The 19,919-nt window shown below is 49.5% G+C and overlaps 2 protein-coding genes across 3 annotated transcripts in view; one reads left to right on the top strand and one right to left on the bottom strand.

The window, feature by feature from the left end:
* The window catches only part of KCNIP1 (potassium voltage-gated channel interacting protein 1), a 350,368-nt gene that overhangs the window by 13,760 nt on the left and 316,689 nt on the right, over nt 1–19,919 (top strand). The window lies entirely within an intron of this gene.
* Nucleotides 6,380–17,925, bottom strand: KCNMB1 (potassium calcium-activated channel subfamily M regulatory beta subunit 1). Its single transcript, XM_024753410.1, has 4 exons — nt 17,677–17,925; nt 14,055–14,212; nt 11,819–11,990; nt 6,380–6,749 (listed from the first exon to the last, which is right to left on the bottom strand). The coding sequence occupies exons 2-4, from the start codon at nt 14,186–14,188 to the stop codon at nt 6,480–6,482; spliced, it is 576 nt and encodes a 191-aa protein (XP_024609178.1). The 5' UTR covers nt 14,189–14,212; nt 17,677–17,925; the 3' UTR covers nt 6,380–6,479.

Here is a 19,919-nt window from a genome sequence, read left to right as displayed (position 1 = left end):
GGGGCAAACAACACCTATTTCTGCTTGGGTTTCCCATCTTCCCCACAAGGTGAAAGGCTGGACGTGATGGTCCAGCATGGCTAAGAGGCTCACAGGTGCTCAGAGGGCTCAGGCTACTCCAAACCAATGAGGTTCTGGCTTGGGGCTCAGAAAATTTCAGTTCCCGGAGTTGGAAAGAACCAACGCAGGGCATATAAAACGGTGTTTAAAGACACATATATATGAGATGTTTCCAAGACTACCACTTGCGTGGCCAACAGAGTCACAGAAAAATTAGTTAGAGACCAAGAAAGTGTCACATAGCTCTATTTTTATTAATGATTGCAAAAGAAAATTCTAAAGCTATGTATAAATAAGCATGCTGTCAGCTCCTGGACACACCCTAGAATGGACTATTTTGAACCAGTGATTTGGGAACACTTGGGGAAAAAAAGCAGGGTTGACTGACAGAAGTGTGGGACCCCTGAGAAAGGGACAAGTCAGCCCAGCCTCTCTTCCATTCTGCTTTTTAGTAGAGACATCAGGTCAGGGATTTCTGTGGCCATAGCATGCCTGGTTGGTGCCAGGTATTTCATGGGCTGTGGACTGGGTGATCACAGCATCAGGCAGACTGTAGCCAGCCTCATCTGCCTGTCCATCTTGGCAGTTTCCCCATCAGGATCTTTGCAGAGCTTTTTCGGATGCATATGGTTGGGCCTCACTCCACAGCTGTGGACTCTTCAGAGGTGTGGCTCCAGGGAACCATTCGAGAGCCTCGGCTCCATGGGAATGTATATAGAGGCACTTAAAAAGCTCTCAGTACTGAACTAGCCCTGCTGGGAATTTTCCATTTTTGATATGGGGCAGAGATTAACGGGCAGGACGCACAGTGGTTAGAGAGTAGAGCCTGAAGCCGTACTGTTCAGGTTTGAATCCCAGCTCTGCTATTCACTAACTGCTATTTACTGACTTCTGACCTGCGGCAAGTTAAATCTCTGTGCCTTCGTTGCCTCATCTACGAAGTGGAGATAGTAATAATAGCCTAAAGGATATTGTTAGGGTTAAATGGACCTTACATGTAAGGGTTTAGCCCAGATCCTGGTCTACAGCGCTCAACAGATGTTAAGTCTTATTATTATTACGGATGATAGATTCTTGTTCCGGATGTAACTTGCTAAATACATCCCCAAATGGAAGTAGCTACCTCCCAGCACAGTGAGTTATTTGTCAAAAGAGATATTGATGTAGGTTGTTGCTAAGGGGGAGTGTTATAGGGAGGGTTCAAGCACCAGATCAGAAAGTGAAGAAGCACTAGATGATCTTGAAAGAACTACTGACCCTCAGAGAATATGAGTTTCCATTTGAATATAAGAAATCAAAGGAGTGTCGAAACGTAGAGGCTCCAGAATTGGAGCCTGAGATGAGGGCTCAGGGCAACAGTCTCACTGGGAGTGGAGAGAGAAGATGAGTCTTAAAGCCGCAGATGCTAACTAAACCCCTGTTTTTCTTTTATGTATATGGAGGGAGGTTGGTGTGAGATGCGGGAGATTATGGGAGATCGAAGTCTCTCTAATGGAGGCAGAAGGTGCAAGCTTTGGGAGGAATCACCACCTTGGTCCAGCATTCAGTTGGAGTTGATTGCTTTGCATTTATAGACATCTCTTCCCCAACCTCCTTAGCATTTAAGGAAGTTGGCTGATGAGCACAGGCATGATATGAGTGGGAAGGGAGAGTTGTGGAAATCTAGGAAGATGCTGAATTCTGTATTTGAATTGATATGACGAAGTTCCAGGAAAGCACCTGTGGATAGGAAGATAGTCCATAAACTGACCCACCTGTGGAAGAGACAACCCGGAACCAGGAGAGATGGGGAAAATGGACGCTCTCCTCCTGGCCCCCAGTGGGAAGCTGATGAAACAACTTAGAGGAGGGATTTGGATGTGCACAGGGCATGGCTGGGAAGAGCAGGGGGACCCTGTCTGTCTCTGGACTCACCAGGCCAGCAGTTCTGAAACTATCTGGTCTCAGAATCCATCTCCAATCTTAAAATATGTTGGGACTCCAAAGAGATTTGGTTTATATGGGTTATATTAACTAATGTTTACCATTCAGAAATGAAAACTCAGAATGTTTCATTTAAATGAATTTATTTTAAAATAACAATGATATGCCCATTACATGTTAACAAAAAGACCATATCTTTATGAGAAATAATTACTTTTTCAAAAAAATTATTAAGAAAAGTAGCACTGTTTTCCCTTTTTGCAAATCTCTTTAATGTCTGGCTCAGTAGAAGACTGGTGGATTCTCATGTCTGCATTCAGTCTTTTGTGATATCACGTGCCGCATAAGCTCTGAAAAATTCCACTTATGCTGGTGAGAGAATGAGAGCAAAACAAGCAAATAGTATCTAAATAGTATTATAAAAAGAGTTTTCACCTTGCAGTCCTCTGCTTTGAGAACCATTACCCTAGTCTGTAGTGAATTTCTTCATGTCTTCCTGTTTTTCCTTTGGTCTTACTCTTTTCCCTACGTGTGAAAGGGCAGCGGCTGGTGAGGTATAAGACAGCTGCACTTTGTTCAAACAGTATCTTTGCAAATATTACATATAATTCAAATTCCCCCAAATGCAAAAGACATTGGCTATTCTTATGCACCAGCCTGTACTGCCAATTAGTAATAGAGCGAATGCAGTCTAGAATCCACACACCCGAGGAGTTTTGAAATTAGGAGGCATTTTAGATGAATTGTTGATGGCGGTCGGGGAGGCTGGCATCATTTCAGGAAGTCACAAAAATTGAGATTTTACTAATATTTTTACATTGCATTATTTTGAATGTGCATAAATTACGTTCTTCGCTGTGGAGAAGGAAGCCCTTGATAATGGTAGGGGAGGAGGGAGATAGAGCGTCAAGAAGATGATCAGCTCCTTGAAGGCGGGCACTCTCTGCCCCTCCTCCTCTCCTTGCCGCTGACCTCCACCAGGCGATCTGAGTTGGGGGGGGGCGGTTTGCAGGGAGTGATCCAGGTGCACCTCTTCAGGTGTGAGTCACTGGCTCAGGAGAGAAAAAGCAAAACCAGTGGAAGCACTAGACTTCATTAGCAGAGTGATTTTTTTAAGAACTGATGAGAGCTCTCTGCTCCCAGGCAGCCATTATTCCAAAACCATTTTCCTCCGTGTCTAACTCCATCATGCTTAAATGCCCATTATGTCACTCTCGTCTTGGCCATGAAGTTCTGTGAGCAACAGGCAGGTATGGGATTTGATAGAAGTGGGCCAAATTCGTTGACAGGAGGACAGCATTGTCTCAAGCAAATGAAGATCATTGTTAATAATGCATGGATCAGTGGGGCTGGGCATCCCCAGGTACTTTTTGCTAGAAGGTCATGGCCTTTTCCCCTGCAGCGGCTGTTTGGATAATCTGAGTTTCTTTGTGTTTCAGCCCCAAATGCAGGTGTATGGAAAGCATGTGCAAAGGAAGCCCTGTAAATGAGACTCACGATGGGGACTTTTTTCTTCTTGTAGATTCCCATGCAGTTGTAAGAAATAACACAGACAGGTCCCATGTACTCTTTACCTAATTTCCCCCAAAGAACTATAGGACAGTATCACAACTGGGACTTTCTAGACTCACGAGGCTCTTGAGAAGTCCCTGACCTCAGAAAGAAGAAACTCCAGGGAATAGTGTGCTACCTCCCCTTGGAAGGATTGTCTTCAGTAAGAACCTGGAGGATGTGAAGCTGCATCAGGGATCCCTGGCTACAAGTGACAGAAATTGGTGCAGATTCCAGGTGCTCCCTCAGATCTCTGACTTACATGAGGACACCATGGGGTCCCCAGGATGCAAAACTGTTCCTTACCTGGCCCCCGGGTCTTTGGGTGGATGGGTCCCTCAGCCCTTCAGCTGAATCAGCTCAAATACTGCGGTTGACAGGTCAGGCTCTGGAATCACCCAGCCCAAGGCTTGATTCCCAGTTCCTCACTTACTATATGGTTGACCTTGGCCAATGATCTCTTAGAGCCTCAGTTTCTCATAATATCTTATATAGCACTTACCATGTGTCAGTCGTTATTCCAGGAACATTATACAATAACTCATTTAATACCAACAACCCCCAAAAGGGAAATATTATTATTAGTTCCTATTTTGCAAGTGAGGAAATTGAGGCACAGAGAGGTTATTTGCCCAAAGTCACCCAGCTAGAGAATAACGGGTTTGGGTATTTGAAGCCAGGCCGTATGCATCACAAGTCCACATATATAAACCACTGTCTTATTTTGCTTCTCCTTAGCTGTGAGCTGGCTTCAGTAGTGCCTCACTGAATTTTTACAAGGCGCACTGCTTAGCACTGTGCCTGGCATGGAATAAATAAGCACCAATAAATGCTAGTTAACCTTATTGTTGGTATAATTTCTTCTGGAAGTGTCTGAGTATTCATTACTTGTTACTGTTATAACAACAGCTTCCATTTTGACCACCTACTATGTGTCAAACCTTCATTAGCCCTCCCAACTACCCAAAAGGTGGAGTCTCTCTTTTATAGATGAAACAAGTGAGAATCAGGGGGATGCAATCTGGCGGAAGTGGAGATAGGATTCACCCCCAGGGGCTGCACCTGGAATCACAGCTCCGGGAGGAGCTTCAGGGACACCAGCCTAACTTCATGTCCAGCTCAGGACTGGAGCTGACAAAAAGTCATTGATTCATTCCAAAAAGCCCAGTGACAGGACCCTGGTTCTGTACACCAGTGGTTCTCATGCTCCAGCACAGGTCCCCTGCAGCCATTGTTAAAACACAAAGTGCTGTCCATCTCCTCGGGACCCCACGCAACCACTCCCCACCACACCGCCTTGGGGTTTCTGGTTCAGTAGGGCTGGGCTGAGGGCCTGAGAATGTGCATTTCTCACAAGCCTCCATAGAATGCCAATATTGCTGGTCCGGGGACCACACTTTGAGAATGACTGCTCTAGGCCAAGTTTTTGGAGTGGTAATGGTAGAGATGACAGCTTCCCCCAATTATCCCCTTTCCAAGACTGAGATGGACTTCCCCTGCAGGGCCAGTGTCTTGTATCTATCTGCATTGTAAATCATAAATCCCCATCTCTGCGGTTACCTTCCCTCCATACAGGGTTCTTAAACTTGTGTGTTCTCAAAAACCTGTCTCTGATTGGAGCTGAACCCCTTCCCTAGGCCACTTGCATCTGCTTGGTGATGGGGAGCTCACCCTTTCAAACTTCCTTCGAAAGTAACATCTACTGTTACTTTTCTGATTAAAAACAAACACAATGAAACCAAACCTTCCTAGTGTTGAAAATTTAGAAAAGTATCAAAAATAAAAAGAGGAGGGCTTCCCCGGTGGAGCAGTGGTTGAGAGTCTGCCTGCCGATGCAGGGGACACGGGTTCGTGCCCCGGTCCGGGAAGATCCCACATGCCGCGGAGCGGCTGAGCCCGTGAGCCACGGCCGCTGGGCCTGCGCATCCGGAGCCTGTGCTCCGCAACGGGAGAGGCCACAACAGTGAGAGGCCCGTGTACCACAAAAAAAAAAAATGAATAAATAAAATAAAATAAAAATTTTAAAAAAATAAAAAAAGGGAAGAAAAAAAAAAGAGGGAAGAAAGTTACAGTTAACTACCATCCCACTGTTAATACTTTGATGTATTTTAGTATTATTTCCTTATAGCCTCTTGTTATTTTTTATATATTTGGTTTTTTTAAGTTGAGGTATAATTGATGTATAAGGTTATATTAGTTTTCAAGTGTGTAACGTAGTGATTCGATATCTGTAGTATGTATTGCAAAATCATCACCGCAATAAGCCTAGTTAATATCCATCTCCCCACAGTGACACTTTTTTCTCCTGTGATGAGAGCTTTTAAGATCTACTCTCTTAGCAACTTTCAAATACACAATAAAGTATTAGTAACTATGGTCACCACGCTGTACGTTATATCCCCATGGCTTTAAGACCAGAAGTTGGTACCTATATCTGATAATATTGGTATAAAAATGTATGTAGCTCTGAGAATCCTGAAAACAAACGATGTTCTAAGTGTGCTCTGCCCATGAGGGCTGCTGCTGTTTTCAGAGCGGAATTCAAAGAAGGAACAGAGGTTTCCCAGGGATGGCTTCCTGGGTGGGACCGGCAGGTCTTTGATCCAACTGCCGGGACACAGGCACAGAATCGCTGTCATCGGTGCAGTGGACAGTGGCACAGCAGGAAAGAAGTTTGAGTCAGTTGAGCGGGGACAGGGAAAGGAGACCTATCACTGGTTGGCCTTGCATTCTCCTGGGTCCGGGGAAGCCACTGTAACATTCTTGAGCAGGAAATGACTTAACAAAGAGATTTCCCAAAGACCATCCAGGCAGCAGAAGACAGAATGTATTGGAGGGGGGAGAGTGGGAAGGCAGGGGGAGGAGGCATGGGGACACAAGTGAGGAACAGCCCGGGGACCCATCCAGTCCCTGGTGGCCCGAGCAGTGATGTGGTGTGGATGGGGCTACTTCTGGGCTGCCAGGATGGAGAGGGACTGGTTGATCTTCACCATGGCGATAATGAGGAGGCCACCGGTCAGCAGGAAGGTGGGCCAGAAGAGGGAGAAGAGGAGGGTCTGGGGACCGTAGAGGCGCTGATACAGGACACTCGTCTCATTCTCCCGAGTCGTGGAGAAGCAGTCGAAAACCTGGCGCTCGTGGAGTTTGGCTCTAACCTTCTCCACATCGGCCCGGGCCATCTGGTAGTTGTCCAGGCTGCCTGGGATGTAGGAGCACTGTAGGGAGAAGCGAGAGCACCCATGGGATTGGAAATCCCTCTTTCTTAGGGCCTGGCATGGAATAAAGAAAAGCGTCAGCTTTGGAGTCAGGCCCCTGGGTGGGAGTCAAGACTGTCCAAAGCTTGGCAGGCTGCACATTGCGTGCTTCTAGAAGGTGTGTACACAGTGTTGTCTGGGAGAGTGGTGGCCTTGGAGCTGCTCAGGGTACATGCTGCACACCTGGAGATAGGGGTCCCAGCTGGAGCCCTGGCTCTGCTCCCATTGGCTTCAGAACCTTAGGCAAATTGCTTACCATTCTGAGCCTTGATGTCTTCATCACTTAAATGGGTTAATAGCAATACCTTTTTCAAAGGAGTTTATTAAAGAACTTCAAACTTATCTGTCTAAAGAGACCAATGGGGGACACAGGCTGAGTGGGCTCTATATTTCGATTCAGGGCAGAAGTCATACGCTCAATTACCTACAAAGCGCAGGCAGGTAACGTCCACAGGTGAAGTAGGTGAGGGAATAGGATGACAGGTGCCAGCTGACACTTGGTGTCAGGGGATGGGTGGTCCTGGTGAGATGGAGAGAGCCAGCTGCGTCTAGACTGGCAGGCATCACTCCATCTGGACAACTGATGCCATGCCATCCAGAAGACCTACTGTAGCCAGACCTCCAATATTTGTAGAGAAGCCAGAAAACCAGATTTTAATGTGGACTCTCACAATTTTAAAATATTGGTGAAAATTTGAATTGAAAACCCTTTGAGGTCTAACTCTGCGTGAGCCGAGCAAAAGATGTTGGCCAGCTGGTATTTGACACCGAGATTCAAAGGAAAGAGAGAATGCATTTAAAAGAGCTCTGTGCAGGCAGAGCCTGGGACACGTTTAGTTCTGACACTGATCATTGTGATTAGGAAGCTTCCGGCCTGGGCAGATGAGGTCCAGATGGAAAGCTCCGCAGAGAAGGCACAAAGTGGAGACCCTGGTTTTATCCCTCTTCCGTGCTGAATGTTGCTTACGCGAGCCTCCGGCAGATGTTCTGCGAGGGTGGTCCCCCGCACGGGCTCCGCAGCAGACTACCTGGAAGGCTGGTCATAAGCACAGGCTCCCTACTCACTCTGAATGGCTGAGGGTGGGGCTCAGCAATCGGGTGATTCCTCCATGCACTAAAGTTCGAGGAGGACCACTGCCCTCGTCCAATCACGTCCCAGATCAAAACGAGTGACAGTGTTGAGCCAGCTTCTCCCCAGGCCTGGGTTGCTCCCTGTATTTAAATGAGGTCCTGCCCCAAAGCTGCCTGCCCTGACAGCGTTCAGTCCAGCAGTACAGAGAATGGTTGCATCACAGCTCTGACAGCCTGGGAAGTGGGAGAGCTGCATCCAGAGGTAGATTCACATCCCCAGCCAGTCAGGGAGCAGCTGAGGCTGGGGAGGAGCTGGCTCCTGAGGAATCTGGCATTCAGATTTGTTGGGTACGATAGGGTCCCAGTAGCAGGTGGATCCAGAATCATGAACTCAGAGGGCCTAGTCCTATCTCCCCAAAGTCTCTGACTGTGACCTTGGGTAACCTAGCCCACTGAGCAAAGGTGTGGCGATGGAACCAGACAGGCCTGAGTTCAACTACAAGTTCCAAGTTGTGTGACCTTGGCAAATGTCTCAACCTCGCTGAGCCTTATAGATTGGGTTTGCGAGGGTGCCTGCCTAGCAGAATTGTCACGGCGGTTAACCAAGATGATGCACGTTAAGCGCTGAGCGCAGAGCCCAGGACATAGTACGTGCTCAATAAATGGAAGATGCTGTTAATAACAAATAATATTGTGACTTAACTATGAAATTGAAACAATACTCCTTCTTTCCCTTAAGGAGGGACCTATGGACAAGCTCCGAAGTGGGAACTCGTGCCCATCCTGGGGTCCCACTGTATTCTTTGCCAGTTTGGGATTACTCTAGATCCTTAATGTTCTCTAGACACTGGACAGGAGTTTACTCTGCAGAGCCAACCTCAGAGGCCTGGGGCCCACTTGCATCCTCTCTCCCCTGCCCTGGGTCCAGCTAACCATGAGTTGTCTAAAGGATCTTAAATGATCTAGCCTCTCCCCCAAGCCCTGCAGTGTCCCTGTTCTCAGCATAGACCGTGGGAAGGGGCTTAGAATCCCCCCAGGCTAAGTCTCATGGAAGAATCCAAGAGTGGCCTGGCGACACCCTCCCTTATAGTAGGGGTTGGGGGAGACAGCCTTGCCAGGCCTTTCACATGTGATTCCAGAAGACACCCAGCTGGCCCGGAACACTGGCTCCTTGCACGGCAAGGAGCTGAACAAAGGTGGGAGGAACAGCTGGTGCACCAACCCAGCTGTTTGGCAAAACCGTGAAGGCCACTTCCACTGTCACGCCAGAGCGGCAACCTGCCATTGGCAGCACTCCTGGTGGTGCCTGGATGCTATGGGATAAAAGATAGAATATCCAGTGGCTGTTCTTCCAGAGCTGTTCTTCTGAGACCAGACAGAGGCATGTCTGACAGGCTGCTGACAGCCCATTAGGGAGAAGATCTGGCCTTTCACTCCTCTGGCAGCCTCAGGACCGGGGTGGCAGCCTGCAAACCAGCCTGTTCCCAGCCCCCATTGCACCAGTGATCACTTCTGCTTGTCTTTGAAAATGTGCTTCTTGATCCTTGAATAAATCAGGGGGCCCTGGATGCTAAAGAAGAGGCAGGGGTCATGGGAGGAGCTGATTCAGGTGGGTTTGGAGGCTCTAGCTCCATCTGGCATGGCCAAGTCATGCTAGTGATGACAGAACAAGTCAGGCCACCTTGCACTGCCCGGACCCACTTCTCCATGACCCCCTAGCACTGTCAATGATCCCACTGTCCCCCCAGGCACCCTTCCCCTTCCCATCCCACCAGCTGCCAAATTCTGTCAGCATCCATCCCTGCCCGAGCTGTCCCAGGTGTTTGCTGTGGCCCTCACCTCCCTCTCCAGTAACTGAACCCCACATCCCTCCACATCACTCTGATCGTGCTGCCAGGACCCCAAATCTTTTAAAGACTCCCAGCTGCTCACAGCAGTAATTCCCAAGGAACCTTGGAATCACCTGAAGAGCCCAGAGATTCTGCATCAGTGGGTCTGGTGTGGGACCCTGGTTCTAAATCCCCCAGATGGATCTAACCCACAGACAGAGGTGAGGAACCCCAGCTTCCCTGATCACATTTTAATTCCACAGTTTGGTAGTCCTTGGCAGGGAAGACAGGCACACAGCTTATACAGCGCCAGAATATCATTAGTATTTCCCTTCTTTACGGTTTGCTTGAATTTAAATCCCTGGTAATCAGTAGAACCTTCCCCCAGGAAATGGTGGAGTCTATTAGGAGTTGCAAGTGACTTTACTCCCTGTTAAAGCCAGCACCACGAGCATTATTCGGTCTGAGGTTTTTCCAGGCAAAGCTCTGGCCTTTTGATACAAATGCAAAGGAACTTCATGTGTTCCCAGCCCAGGCTGATGAGAGACCAGCCCTGGTGGAATCAGAGTCTCTTTCAAACTGTGTACCCAGTACGTTAACCCCGAGCCCAGATGGCCGCCTTGGCGTTTGCTCTACGTATTTGCAGGGCTACACGGGGAAGACTAACCTGCCCATCTCATATGGTTGAACCAGTGTGTTTTTCTGTAAAATTGCAGTTGTAGATGAGCTTAACCCTTCCTCCATCTTTCCTTCCCAGTTTCCTTCCTTATGCTGAACTGTTAAAACTCAAAAAAAAAAAAAAAATCCTGATTGAATATAAATGCCTAATCCCATTCTCTGTAAAATGGTTGCTTCACGCACTTCCCTAACTGTGCTGTGTCAGGGAATGCTGGAATTCAACCTCCCCTCCTTCTCTCCTACTGTGTTGTGCTTGCTATCACTCTCAGACACCCTTGAAGACTGTCCTTTTAGAAAAAAAAAAAAAAAAATTCAGGAAAGTGTTTTCTGTAATATTCTTTTAATATGGGGGCTAATTACCTTCTATAACATGTAGCATTCTTCATTAAAGTTCTTCTTCTCTCAAAAACCAAAGAAAAAACTACAAAAAATCCACCCCAGTTTAATTGACCACTTTGGTAGTGTGGGGGGCTTCTGAGAACAGACCCTAGGCTACCTCTGAAACCTTTTCCCGCTACACCCCATCCTGTGGCATTGTCTGTGCCGGTGTTGGAATCTCTCTCTTACCCGGCCTTCCCTCCTCATGCCTGTTCTCTGCCTTCCCTTGATATGTATGTCCCCCGCCCCGTATTTCTGTGTAAACTGTACCTGCCTGATTTTTAACCCAAATGCCTTTCTGATACCCGCACCTCAATGTGCTAGGAAATGTCACTTCCTCCTTTAATGCCCATAATTTTTTTGGTTTCTCCCTACGGCACTGATCCCTCTCTACTAGGTATTATTTCACATATGAGCTCTCTCCTCTTGAACCCAAAGCCCCTAACACAGGAAGTGCTCAGCGATGGCTGAATGAAAGAGCGAGGGAATGAGTGAATGAAAATGGGCCAACTTGTGTTTCCTATAGAAAGGGCTACAATGGTGGATTTGGAGTGGGGGGTGTTGAGAGGCAGTGCTGGGAACATCTCTCAAGTGTTGGCCTCCAAATGTTGCTCCAAACCTGGGCCTCTGGTTTCCTAGAGTTGCAGGGGGGGAGTCACAGGGGTTCCTCTCTGTGGGGTCAGCTCTGGGTCCGGCCTCTCATGTGACTCACTTTACAGGATGAAGCAAGACCATTAACAGCTTCTTTGTTGTGCCTGCTATCCACCCAGCATCGAGCTTGGTACATCATATACAGTCCCTGACTTCATAACAGCGCTTCAACAAATGTAGAAACTGAGGCTTAGGAGGGCCGCACTGGCTGCTCCCACCACACAGCTGGTTAGTGGCAGGTCTGTCTGACTCCAGTGCAGAAGAGCTAAGGCTGTCTGGACCTCATACCAGCTGTGGCCCCTGGTCAAGTGGGTTTATCTTTCCCGGCCTCCGCTCTCCAGAGCAGGGATAGGGAACCAGCTAGAGACAGGCGCACACGCCTGCCGGGGTAAGGGAATGTGTACCTCGCCCCCCCGTCAGTACCTGCTGGTTCCGGTCCCGAGTGTCCTCCGTGTGGTACAGCACGGCCCACCGGCCCACGGATGACACGTTGACCCACAGGCACGGGTACTGGGGCACTTTCTTGCCCTCCAGTTGCTCCTGGTCCCTGATGTTGGTCTCAATCAGGTGACACATGGATTCCTGGGTCCACACGCTGGGGAGACGATGCACACACATACACATCTCAGAACATGGATGGCACAGATTGCCCAGTGTGAACCCCTTTAGAGAGACCCAGGGCCGGAACCCTCAGCATCTGGCACTAAAGGAGCGTGACCCCAGAGTCCCTGGGCCTAGGGGAGGAATCATAGAATCTGAATATCAACACTTTGGGGCCTTTTGGACAACATCTGCATAAGTGGTTCCAGCCCTGGCTGCTCACCCAATACCCTGGGGAGCTTGTAAAGATTGTCATGGCCAAACCACACCCCAGAACAAGTGAATCAGAATTTCTAAGGTAGGTGGGCTCCAGGCCCTGGTGTGTTTTTGTTTGTTTGTTTGTTTATTTTGGGTTTTTTTGCGGTACGCGGGCCTCTCACTGCTGTGGCCTCTCCCGTTGAGGAGCACAGGCTCCGGACGCTCAGGCTCACCAGCCGTGGCTCACGGGCCCAGCCGCTCCGCGGCATGTGGGATCCTCCCGGACTGGGGCACAAACCCGCGTCCCCCGCATCGGCAGGCGGACTCCCAACCACTGTGCCACCAGGGAAGACTGGTGTGTTTTTAAAACTCCTCTCAGTGATTCTGATGGGCAGCCCGACCTTAGACACTTTATCCACATCCATCTTCGTCTTGTAAAGGGTGGCAGAGAAGTTCAGAAAGGTCGAGTGATTTTTCTAAGGCCACACAGGACCTGAAGCCAGGTATGGATGGCTTCAGAATCTATGCCCTTTCCTTTAAAAAGAGTAGATGAAGGAGGGGCTTGATTTGTTTCCCGAGTTGAAAAGATGACGGGGATGGTGCTTAACCCGGAGAAAACATGTTGGAGGCACATGGCTGCTCTGAGCGGTGCCTTACTCGGTAAGATTCCAGCCTGGAATGGCTCCAGGGCTGTAAAAAGTGGGACAGGAGCAGGCCCGGAAGAGGATAACAGGCTCATCAACACACCAGTGAATCAACTGTGACTCATCTCCCATTTACCAGGCAGGAGACACATTGCCAGACCGAGGGGGCTGTCAGCCGCTGGAACGCGGCCAGAGGCAAGGGTCTGAGACTTATCCTAAGATCAGGCTGAGAGAACTGAGCATATCTGTTCCCATTAGAACATGGATCAGGGACTTCACAGCTTTTCCTTTAAAAGCTCAAGTGGTTGACATGTCAGGCAGCAAAGGCATGGGACATTCTCTGAGATTCCAGAGCAGAGCTCCAGGGGAACAGTTTTTGGCTCAGTGTAGACACTCCCTACTTATCAGAAAGGCCCGGAAATGAAATGGTGTATACAGTTGAGGTAGTGAGCTCCCCATCACTTGAGATATTCAACAGGAAGATAGATGCCCACTTGACTCAGAGGTTTGTGAAAGAGAGCCAAAATGCAGATGAGCTACAAAATTCTGTGACTCTCTGATTCCTCCTGGGATCAGACTCACACTGGGGCATTTGCTCTGATCCTTGGCTGTTTCTTTCTTTTTATTTCTTTATTTTTATTTTTGGCTGTGTCAGGTCATAGTTGTGGCATGCGGGCTTCTCTCTAGTTGAGACACGTGGCATTCCCTCTAGTTGTGGTGCATGGGCTTTTCTCTAGTTATGGCGTGCAGGTTTTCTCTCTCTAGTTGTGGCATGCAGGCTCCAGAGCGCATAGGCTCTGTAGTTTGCGGCACGCAGTCTCACCAGTTGAGGCATATGGGCTCAGTAGTTGTGAAGCGCGGGCTTAGTTGCCCTGCCGTATGTGGGATCTTAGTTCCCCGACCAGGGGAACTGTATTGGAAGGCAGATTTTAACCATTGGACCACCAGGGAAGAGGTGTTGGCCTCCTTGGCTGTTTCTTGTGAGAAGGGCCTCCTGCATCTTTTATGCCCAAGTTCCAGAATTCCAGACGTGCAGGGCTCAGTCCGGCCTACCCTCCCTGCACTTGAACCCTTGACCCTAAGAATGAGGATTGCCCAGACCTTCCTGCCTGGTGTGAGGGTCAAGGGGAAGGTTAAGAAGAAGCCTGGGGTTCCTTGCAGACCAGACCCTTAGGGGAGAGGCTGGAGGATGGGGCCAGGCCAGGAGGGTTTAGTACCTTTTCTGGTAGAGGGGCAGCACGGTCGTGCCAAGGATGTAGTAGGTGATGACGGCACACAGCACCATGGCCACACCCAGGCAAAGGGCTCGGGTCTCTCCCCGCTTCTGAGCCATCACCAACTTCTTCCCCATGTCCACAAGGGACAGCAGTCATTTCTAGGACCACAGAGGCAAACAGATGTGAGATCAGCACAGGTGATAGATAAACCACAGAAGGGAGGACAGGTGAGAGAAGAAGGTGCTCAAATATCAACATCATCTTTACTTTTATATGGAGCTTGGCAACCTCAGAGGGTTCTTTGGACCCCATGTAAGCCTCCCCCCAGCTCTGAGAGGCAAGTACTATCATCCCCATTCTACAGATGAAGGACCTGTGGCTCAGAGAGGTAAAGTGACTGGCCCAAGGTCACATAGTGTGTGACAGGCTCAGTAGTGGCCCCCAAGATACACATGTTCTCAGCCCCAGGATCTGTGACCGTTACTTTACATGGCAAAGATTTTAAATTAAGGATCTTGAGATGGGGAGATTATCCTAGACTATCCATGTAGACCTAAATGTAATTGCAAGGATCCTTATAGGAAGGAGGTGGAGGGAGATTAGACACAAAAGAGGAGAGGGCGCTATGACCAGGGCGGCTGAGATTGGAGTGATGTGGCCACGTGCCAGGGCGTGCGGGCAGCCACCAGAAGCTGGAAGAGGCAAGGAATTACGTATTGTCCCCTACAGCCTCTGAAGGAAGTACAGCCCTGCTGACACCTTGACTTAGCCTGGCCAACATCTTGCTCATTTTAAACTTCTGGCTTCTGGAACTGTGTGTAAGTAAATTTCTGTTGTTTGGGGCCACCAAGTTTGTGGTACTTTGTTACAGCACCGATAGGAAGCTAATACTGGAGATAAACTAATATCCTCCCTGCAGAAGTGGACCATCCGTGCTCTTTCTCCTAGGATACTTGTCTCAGAACAGCTTGGAGCATTTCACAGTTCTACCAAAACAGTCCCACAGCAGGGCCGGCTGGGCGTGGGCAGCATGCAGAGAAGGGCCAGCAGGGCAGCCACAGGCATTGGGGTGGCAGGAGGTGTCTCCACTACTGGGATCCTGTAAGAGCCTCCTCCTTGCTCCAAGCAAGGGCAGGAGGCATTATGTGGCCTCAGCAACTGCTCTCTTATACGGGGACTTGAGCCAGCCTGGGCCAAAGCAGATTGCCCGGGAGTGACGGGCAGCTTCCTCCCTTCCCCCTTCTTGGGCCAGAAGCCCCTCGTTTTTCTTCTGGGAATCTGCTTCTCCCCAGGGCAAGCAGGGCCCCTCCCTCTCCTGCTGGGCGCACTGAACACCCTCCAGCAGTGTCACTCTTGCCACCCATGTGCCGCCTGGAGCCAGAGGTGCCTGGCTTCTGTCCTTGTATGGATTTCCCATCCCTCTGTGCATTGCCTCACAGCCTGTGGTAAATTCCTTTGTTGGTGTTTCGTCTGTTGTTGAAGGTAGCAGTTCTACCAAGGATGCAGGGGCCGTGGGGCCTTTCTCTGTAATCCCTGTTGTAGGGGAAATTTTAGCCAGATATCAGGAAGGAACTTATTTTTCCACCAGGTCCCTAAAGTAATAAACCTAATATTTTTATGAATTAGTGAGTATCCAGGAGATAGGCATTATTAGTCCAAAGGGATTTTCAGCAAAGTGCTTCATTTTCTACTCAGGCTTCTCTCCTAACTATTGGACTGTTTCAAGTGTCCAATCAGAGATGCTTGACCCCCTTTCCTCCCCACTCCAGCTGTTCCCCATCCCCTAGTGTCCTAAAGAGGAGATTCCAGGGTCAGATACCAAGGTTACAGCCCTGTCACTCCCTCCAAGATGATTGACTCCCTCACCCAATGATGACTTTTCCTTCCACATTTGGGGCACTGAGAAGTGGGGTTTCCCTACATTCTAACAGACATTACGAACTCACAAGGGAAAAAATGTTCCCTTGACAAAGAAAGATGTTCTGTTCAATTCTCTTCCGTCCTATTACTTCTGTTCTTCTGTCTCTGCGTCTTGTGGGAGTGGGACAGTCCACATCATTGTTTACCTGGGACCAGTTTAACAAGCCCATGCACGTTTTTGCAGGTAAAGGAACGCAGCCACCTGAGGATGGGCTAAAAGCCCACATGGCCTGCTTCCCCAGGACTGTCTATGGTCACTGGTACCTGGTCCCAGCCCCAGGACTGTGGAACACAAGTCTCTGGGGCCAAGAAGGAATCTTGCCTTGGAGGGAGGACCTAGGCTGAGTGCTCACAACAAAACCAGTCTTTTCCTGGGAGAGTCGGCGCATCCTTGAAGGGGGGAGGCCTGCCCTGCCTTCCTGGCTAATCAGCCCCCAGGGGCACTGGCCCTTCTGCTTCACAGCTTCTTATATCTTCCCAGCCCCTGGGCACTCCCAAGGCTGGGGAAGGCAGGACCCTGTGCTACCGGGTCTGAGAACTCAGGAGGAAAAGAGATGGGAGGCTCCCTGTCAGAGAACAGTCTGGAGTCTGCCATTCGTTCAGATCCCACCTGTCTGCAATGCTCTGGTGAGACTGTGGCCCACGCTGAAGGAGTAGGCTTCAGAGTTTTGATAAATCCTCGTAAGACCACGCAGGATAAAAGAATGGGGAGATGATATGGATGCGGACATGGTCATAGGATACAACAACCACAGTGAGAGCCTTCAGACAGGAGGAAGGTTGGGAGCTGCTGACATCCCCTGAGGTCTGGACAAGAAGAAATGGGTTGTAGCTGTAAAAGGAGGGATTTCAGTTAGACTCTAAGAAGACCATCTCAGTTTTGAGAATTACTAAATATCTCTGGACTTTGGGGATATAGCTTCCCATTTAGAAAAGTCACTGGAGGTCTGGGGTGGCTTTAGGAAGGATGAAGAAAGGCCAAGTAAGACAGGATTTTGGAGGGTCCTGGGTGACCTGGTGTTTGGGTTGACCTCCTTTTCCTTAAGAGGACAGGGCATAGAGGACAGTGTTTAAGGGTCTGGTGGAGTGAGGGACAGGGGGTGTTTTGAGGTCATCAGACATGGGATCAAATCCTGGCTTTGCTACTTAGCAACCTTGTGACTGTAAAATGAGTATGATAGTACCTGCTTCCAAGAGTCCTGACAAAGAGCAAAGGATGTATCGAACATCATATATATCACAGTGCCTGGCCCAACGCAAGCCCTCGATAAATATTAACTCTTACTATTAACAAAGAAAACCCTGAAGGTTTGGATCAGAAGTCCCCAGTGCTCCTGCTGGGCCTGATTCTGTCCTACCCCCTCCCCTGGTGACAAGTGCCAGGACTGGTCTTGATCTCCAGGCTGCTGCCCTCTGGCTGCTCTGGGAGCTGAGACCTGAGGGCCAGAGCACTGAGTTACTACAGTGACTGGGCCATGGAGCGCCCACCCTTACCCTTGGCCCCCCGAAGGCCACCAGACCACGGGTCCAGCAGTTCTAGTTCCGAGTGACACAACATCGACTCCTCTGGAGCCCAGAATCCTGATGGACAGCCCGTCGAGGGAGGGAGCTCCCACTGCCAGCCTCCCTCCACGAAGATCTCCCCTCCAGCCCCAGTCTCTGGAGAAACCACTTCCCCAGTGCCCCTGAACTTGGTACTCACAGTCTCCCTGGTGCCCTGTGAGTCTTCGGCAGACACTTTTCTGCCTGGCCCCCAGCCCCCACCCCAAAAGAGGCCGCCTGAGCTCCAGCAGGAAGTTTGGGCTCCCAGTCCGTCTCTGGGGAAGTGGCCTTTGGTTCCCATCTGAGACAAGCCTCCATGCCCAAACATGGTCAAGTCTGAGCACACAGCCCCAGGACACAAACTCGGGAGAGCAGGTACCCAGCCCAGAGGAGGGCAGCTGTTACCCAGGCCCCTGCACCTGCAGTTCCCAGAGTCTAGTGGAAAACAGATTTCGCAAAACAGACAGCAAAACTGAGAAGTCAGGCAAGACCATCTGGGTATATTTGGAGACATTTCTTCTTCACTCAGGCCCTTCTCTGAGCTGGCAGAGAAGCCAGGAATAGAAAATGAGTTTCTTTTTGTTGACATGAGGGAGGGAGGAGGAGTTGAAGCTCTGAGGGGTTGGGCTTGTCAGCCGCTGAGGGGCTGGCATTTCCCCCGCTAGAGCAACCGAAAACCCTTAGCCTTTGGCGTTTGTGTGCTGTGTGACCCTGGGCAGGTCACAGCACCTCTCTGAACTTCAATTTTCCCATCTGTGCTCTTGGGATTTTTAAATCTTACTTTGTTCAGGGTAGCGATGAGGGTTAGAGATGGTGGAGATTTGGGGCAGGGGAAAAGAAACTCACCTTTTAAAGACCAACCAAGCAGAAGCTGGGAGCAGTGAGAGATGGACCGCTGCTTCCAGCCAGCCATGTCCAGAAATAGCCTTCTTGGCCCTATGGCCTCCCAGAGACTGTCAAACTGTACATTTTGGGCTCATGGGCAGAGACTTGTTCCCATCAATAGGAAAGACAAGCAGCAGCGTTTGCAGGCAAAACCATGCTTCCCTCCGCTTCCTGTAAGGATTAAAAAGCAGCGACAAAAACAAACCCCATGCACTGGGCCTCGCCTAAGTATCAGGCATGATGCGGGTAGTAAGCATGTCTCTGCCCCACACTTTACTCGAAGAAACTGAATCTGAGGCTCAGAGGCCTTAAGTTACTGGTCCACAGTTACCCTGCTCTAAGGGCAGGAGCCAGATTCAAAGCTGGCCCTTCCAGATTGCAGAGCCGGGGCTCTCTCTGCTGAGACTGGTGTTTCTCTAAAATATAAAAGCTCACCTCGGTTATACAGACACCTGCCACCTGAGGTTCTGGAGGTCACCTGAGTGCCCCCAGCTCCTGGGGAGGTGAGCACAGCCCAGCCATGCCTGCTGACTGTGTTCTAGCCCTTCCCTCACTCCTGCCTCGGCTGCTATGAGGCAGCCAGCCCGGCAGGCCATGAAATGAGAGCGATGTTCAGGCCGCTACATACTCTCCAGCACTTAGCTCCCTTCCACTGCCCCTTTCCTAACTGAATCCTATTAACAGTAGAGTAAATCGTCTATATAACAGTCATCATAGCAAAGGGGGTCTCTTAAGGCCTCAGACCTTACAGATATTGCATTGTCAATGAAGGACATAGGGCCTGGAACGCATCCCCAGAGGAATGATTTTCCAAGATGGTCCTTGCCCCCCCACCCACCCGCTCCAGGAGTCAGAAGATTCCCACCCATGAACTCATGCAAAAATGCTGGTCCTTCCTTCTGCTCCCCTGGGGGAGAGACACACAGTACAACAGATGGCCTTTCATATGACTAAAGGGCTACATTTAACCAACTAAATGAGGTATTAAGGGTTATACATTTGGAATTTATAAACAAACACTAGCATTCTTCCCAAGGTATTTTCCCCCCTGGAAGATAGGAACAGGCAGAGATGGAGGGTGCGATCCTTCTGCTGCATCAAAGCTAACCCCTGCCAAAAGGCTTTGACACACTCACTCTTCACGGTATGTGGGTGGAAACCCTGGTCCCTGGTTGGCTGTGGGGTCTGTGTGGGACAGATGATTGTATGTGGAAGGCAAGGAAATAATGACGCTACAGCAGCGAAGACTGGTACTTTGCACTGGCACAAAGGATAAGAGATCACAAAATCACTTCCCCGACTTCAACCTTCCAACAACCTCATAAGGTAATAAGCACTGCAGGCTCACAGTAATCCATTCAGGTAGAGAATTTTCTACCTATTTTATAGAGGGGGCTCACTGAGGTTCAGAGACGTTAAATACACTGCCCAAGGCAGGTTACTTTGCCTCTCTGCGCTTCAGTTTGTCCATCTCTAGAGTGGAGATACGTATAGGTAGCCCCTCAGTGTTTTCTGAGG

The sequence above is a fragment of the Neophocaena asiaeorientalis genome, unplaced genomic scaffold (genome assembly GCF_003031525.2).
Source record: "Neophocaena asiaeorientalis asiaeorientalis breed wild unplaced genomic scaffold, Neophocaena_asiaeorientalis_V1.1 scaffold268, whole genome shotgun sequence".
Lineage (NCBI taxonomy): Eukaryota > Metazoa > Chordata > Mammalia > Artiodactyla > Phocoenidae > Neophocaena > Neophocaena asiaeorientalis.
The sequence above is the reverse complement of the archived record's forward strand: the minus strand, read 5'-3'. Positions and strand labels throughout refer to the sequence as shown.